A 5,370-nucleotide genomic window follows, 5' to 3' on the forward strand; every position below is an offset into this window, starting at 1 on the left:
TGCATTTGAGGCTGCTTTAACTTGATTCCATGACCTCTTAGGCATATGTATTGAACCCATAAAGCATTGGAACCATTTCATGCTTCCCGGACTCCAAAAATGTACCAAAACCGTCACCCAGGTCCATATCGGCTTCCACCACTTTGATGCTTAGAATAGGCTTTGTATCTTCAAGTATGGACAAGCTTTGTTGAGATTGATTATCCCCTGTATAAATACTCCTAGTTTGTCTTTAAATCTCTTAATTTGAGCTCTTGTAATTGGCCTAGTCTTCATCCGTGTCGAGTCAGCACCCCAGCGGGTTATCGGTTGAGCAGGCTCGGGCAGAATCACATCAACACGTGTTGACCTGAACAGGGGACACGTGTCATACTCTGTGACTGCTACATGTCGTCTGGTTACACCACGTGTCAATCTAATACAGATGACACGTGTCGGAATCTGAGAACGACACATGGCGGACTCACACGGCGACACATGTCGGACAATTCACGGCAGCAAGGAGATGCTTTTGGCAAATGCCACATCAGCAATATGATGATGTGGCGTTGCCATGTTAGTGAGATGATGACGTTTCAGGGTGCCACGTCAGCAAAGTGATGATGTTGCGGTATGCCATGTCGGCAGTGACATGTGGGGGTGAACAGCACCCATGAACTGTATGGTTGAACAGTGCCGTGAACAGTATTTTTTGGTGTATACAGAAATCCAAAAAAAAAAAAATCACATTTTTGTGTGTTTTCTTTTCGAAAATTGCTTATAATTAGTTTGTTGAAATAGAAAATAACAACTAATTGATTTATGTTTTGTGATGTTACAGAAATGGCAAGTGGAGACAAGAGGACTGTGCCCACTCAGACTTTTGGGATTCAGATGCCCCCCTCTGCTAGTCATGCAGAGAAACTTGAGAAGTTTAATGGAGCAAACTTCAAGAGGTAGCAGCAGAAGATGCTATTTTACTTTACCACCTTGGTACTTGCAAAGTACCTGACTGAAGATTCATCACCCAGTAATGAAGAGAGTGATAGGGAGACACTCATGGCAGTGGATGCATGGAATAATTCCAATTACTTACGTCAAAATTATGTTCTGAATGGCTTGTCTGATGCTCTGTATGGTGTATACTGTGGCACCAAGTCAGCTAAAGAGCTGTGGGAAACACTAGACAAGAAGTATAAGACTAAGAATGTGGATTTAGGAAAGTTTATTACAGGCCGATTCTTAGACTACATGATGGTAGATACGGAGCCATTAATGAATCAGGTATATGAGTTGCAAGTGCTGATTCAAGAAATGCTTACTGAAGGGATGATCATGAACGAAGCCTTACAAGTGGCTTTTATGATTGAAAAGCTACCTCCAAGCTGGAGTGACTTCAGGAATTATCTGAAGCACAAAAGAAAGGAGATGGATATGAAGGCTTTTATTGGCAAGCTTCGCATTGAAGATGACAATAGAAAGTTTGATAAGAGAGCTTCCAAGGCCGGATTGAAGGCCAATGTTGTGGAGCATGGTCAGAGCTCCAAGAATAAGAAGAATATTGGAAAAGCTTCCAAGTTGGGACCTAAAGGAGGAATCTCCAAGAAGGCCAAGTTTCAAGGCAGGTGCTTTAACTATGACAAGATGGGTCATAGAGCAATGGAATGTAGGCTGCCAAAGAGGAAGAGGAACCAGGCACAGGTGATGGAGGACATCACTAGAGAGATTTATGAGATTGACCTTAATGCTGTGATATCTGAGGTGAACTTGGTGGGATCCAATCCCAGAGAATGGTGGGTAAATACTAGTGCGACTCGCCATGTATGTTCAGAGGAGCTTGTTCACTTCCTTCGAACCAAAAAAGAATGGGGATAAGTTGTTCGTGGGTAACTCCGCTACCTCAGAAATCCAAGGTGAGGGCAAAGTAATCCTGAAGATGACCTCGGGAAAAGAGCTGACTCTGAATAATGTATTGTATGTTCTAGACATTCGCAAGAATCTGGTATCTGGATCGTTTTTCGCTTAGCGTTTGAGTTAGATAAGGTTATTTTGTCCAAATTTGGGATGTTTGTGGGAAAGAGCTATGTAGTCAATGGTTTATTTAAACTCAATGTAATGACTGTAAAGCCTAAAGAAATAAATAAAGCTAGTACTTTTTCTGTTTACTTGCTTGAGTCTTCCATTTTGTGGCATGATAGACTAGGACATGTTAATTTTAATTCTCTACGGAGGTTAATTAACTTAAATCATATTCCCACATTTGAAATTGATTGCAGTCATAAATGTGAAACTTGTGTGGAAGCAAAATCAACGAGGTCATCATATCAAACAATTGATAGAAATAATGAACCTTTGGATTTAATACATAGTGATGTATGTGATTTAAAATTTGCACCGACAAGAGGTGGTAATAAGTATTTTATCACTTTTATTGATGATAGCATGAAATATTGCTATGTATACCTGCTAAAGAGTAAGGATGAGACTATAGAGAAATTTATTCTCTATAAAACGGAAGGTGAGAATCAACTTAACAAAAAGGTTAAAGTGATCAGAAGTGATCGTGACGGGGAATATGTAACTTCATTTGGAGATTGTGCTCAACAAGGTATAATACATGAAGTTACTCCACCATATTCGCCACAATTAAATGGTGTGGCTGAACGAAAAAATAGAACTTTAAAATAAATGATGAATGCAATGCTGATAAGTTTTGGAGTACCTCAAAACTTGTGGAGAGAAGCCATTTTGTAGGCGAACAACATTTTAAATAAGGTGGCCCGGAAAAATCATGTAAAAACACCCTATGAATTGTGGAAGGGAAAAAAACCCTCCTACAAATATTTACGAGTGTGGGGGTGTCTAGCTAAAGTAGTGGTACCTACACCTAAAAAGGTGAAGATAGGTCCTAAAACTGTTGATTGCATTTTCATAGGATATGCACAGAATAGTAGTGCGTATCGGTTTCTTGTGCATAGGTCAGAAATTTCTGATATTCACAAGAACACAATAATAAAATCGAGAAATGCATCATTTTTCGAATATATTTTTCCGTATAAAGTGGAAGAAGGACCGAATTTGTCTAAACGAACTTACGATACTATCAGTGATGAAAATAATGATAGTGATCAAGAACAAGTGAATGATGATGAGACTGAGGTTAAGATCAGACATAGTAAAAGAATAAGAACCGAAAAATCCTACAGTCCGGATTTTCTTACTTATATGCTGGAAAGTGAACCTCAAAACTTTCAAGAGACTATAAATTCTCCTGAGGGGAATTTATGGAAGGAAGCCGTTAAAAGTGAAATTGATTCCATCCTGCAAAATCACACTTGGGAGTTGGTAGATCTTCCTCCAGGTTGTAAACCTTTGGGTTACAAATGGATCTTTAAAAGGAAGATGAAAGCAGAAGGCTCAATAGATAAATACAAGGCGAGGCTTGTAATTAAGGGATACAAGCAAAAGAAAGGCCTTGATTATTTTGACACTTATTCTCCAGTAACGAGGATAAATTCCATAAGGATGGTATTGGCGATGGCTGCATTGCAGGATCTTGCAGTACATCAAATGGATGTGAAAACAGCTTTTCTTAATGGAGATCTGGATGAAGAGATCTATATGGAGCAACCTGAGGGTTTCTCTGCTCCAGGACAAGAAAAGAAAATCTGTAGATTGGTAAAGTCCTTATATGGACTTAAACAGGCTCCAGAGCAGTGGCATAAAAAATTTGATAATGCCATGCTAAAGGATGGATTTAAAATAAATGAATGTGACAAATGTATCTATGTAAAGGATACAAATAATGGATATGTCATTTTATGTTTGTATGTAGATGACATACTCATAGTAGGTAGTGATGACAATATGATCCGAACTACAAAAACCATGTTAAATTCCAAATTTGACATGAAAGATATGGGACTTACAGATGTAATTTTAGGTATGAAAATCACGAGAACTTCAAATAGAATCATTCTTAGTCAGACGCATTATGTAGATAAAATATTGGCTAAGTTTGGTAATGATGATACTAATATAGCCAGAACACCTATAGACGTGAGTTTACACTTATCCAAAAATAAAGGAGAAGGTATATCTCAAGTGGAATACGCTAGGGTGATTGGAAGTCTGATGTACTTGATGAGTTGTACCATACCAGACTTAGCCTACGCAATAAGTAGACTGAGTAGATACATGAGTAATCCAAATGAAGATCATTGGAAAGGGATCGTCAGAGTACTAAGATACTTGCGATATACTCATGAATACGGTCTGCACTATACAAGATAGCCTGCTGTATTAGAAGGAAATAGTGATGCAAATTGGATATCAGATATTAAGGACTCAAAATCCACTAGTGGCTATGTGTTCACATTAGCGGGTGCAGCCGTGACATGGAAATCCTCAAAAAAAACTGTGATAGCTCGATCCACGATGGAATCTGAGTTTATCGCATTAGATAAATGTGGTGAAAAGGCAGAATGGCTACGCCAATTCTTAGAGGACATTCCTAGGTGGCCTAAACTTGTGCCAGCAATAAGTTTACATTGTGATAGTCAATCTGCGATTGGCAGGGCACAAAATATTATGTATAATGGAAAGTCTAGACACATTCGTCGTAGACACAATTCCATTAGACAACTAATCTCAACTAGAGTTATCTCAATAGACTATGTGAAGTCAAAAGATAACATTGCGGATTCGCTAACCAAAGGGTTAAATAGAGAACTAGTTGAGAAATCATCAAGGGGAATGGGATTAAAGCCCGTGAGTAAAGTCGATATGATTGAAACCCAACCTAGTTGACTGGAGATCCCAAGATATAGGTTCAATGGGACAACGCAATTGTAAAGACTGATATAAATCACTGTGGGGGGTTAATCCTCTACCCATTCCTATGATAAAACAGTGATAGAAAGAGGTTAAGCATAAAAGTATGCTTTTAATGATTCCTATAAGTGTGTGTTTGGTAATCTATGCATAAGTATGCTGATTACATAAGAAATAAGAATCACCTATGTGGGAGAGAAGAGTGGCCGCTTCAAAAGAGAATTGTTAAGGGCGCAATTCTTTAAAAACTCTCGCAGAACCAGGGAGGTGTTCAGGGCCAAAATGAACACAACAGTGAGAACTGAAGTGTACCAGGAAGGAATCATGCGTGGGCTATGTTGTCATTTACACAAAGGACGAAATGATTCAAAGATATCGCATCTACCATAAGTCAGTAAAGAAAATGTAGTCTCACAAGGGAAAGTTCAAAGAGTAACATCTACCTATCCTATGCAGGTTCCAACTACAGACCTTTACCACCAGAGTCATGCTTTATTTAGTTAAATCATTCATGTGGGAGATTGTTGGATTTTTGGGCCAAAAAAACCAAAATATGAA

The 5,370-nt window shown here is 38.6% G+C and overlaps 1 protein-coding gene across 1 annotated transcript; it reads left to right on the forward strand.

Moving 5' to 3' along the window:
* The first annotated feature begins 822 nt into the window (after window positions 1-822).
* LOC132804028 (uncharacterized) lies at window positions 823-1,854 on the forward strand. The gene is made up of 3 exons (XM_060817909.1): window positions 823-935; window positions 1,011-1,263; window positions 1,420-1,854. Exons 1-3 carry the CDS (start codon window positions 823-825, stop codon window positions 1,852-1,854), a joined length of 801 nt encoding a protein of 266 aa, XP_060673892.1.
* The last annotated feature ends 3,516 nt before the right edge of the window (window positions 1,855-5,370 follow it).

The sequence above is a fragment of the Ziziphus jujuba genome, chromosome 6, assembly GCF_031755915.1.
Source record: "Ziziphus jujuba cultivar Dongzao chromosome 6, ASM3175591v1".
Classification (NCBI taxonomy): domain Eukaryota; kingdom Viridiplantae; phylum Streptophyta; class Magnoliopsida; order Rosales; family Rhamnaceae; genus Ziziphus; species Ziziphus jujuba.

What these genes read in the sequence shown, in the direction of transcription:
- LOC132804028 (XM_060817909.1), top strand. Translation starts at nt 823, where the DNA reads ATGGCAAGTGGAGACAAGAGGACTGTGCCCACTCAGACTTTTGGGATT. An exon ending in AATGGAGCAAACTTCAAGAG is followed by an intron (nt 936 to 1,010) that starts GTAGCAGCAGAA and finishes TTCATCACCCAG; the next exon opens with TAATGAAGAGAGTGATAGGG. An exon ending in CGGAGCCATTAATGAATCAG is followed by an intron (nt 1,264 to 1,419) that starts GTATATGAGTTG and finishes ATGGATATGAAG; the next exon opens with GCTTTTATTGGCAAGCTTCG.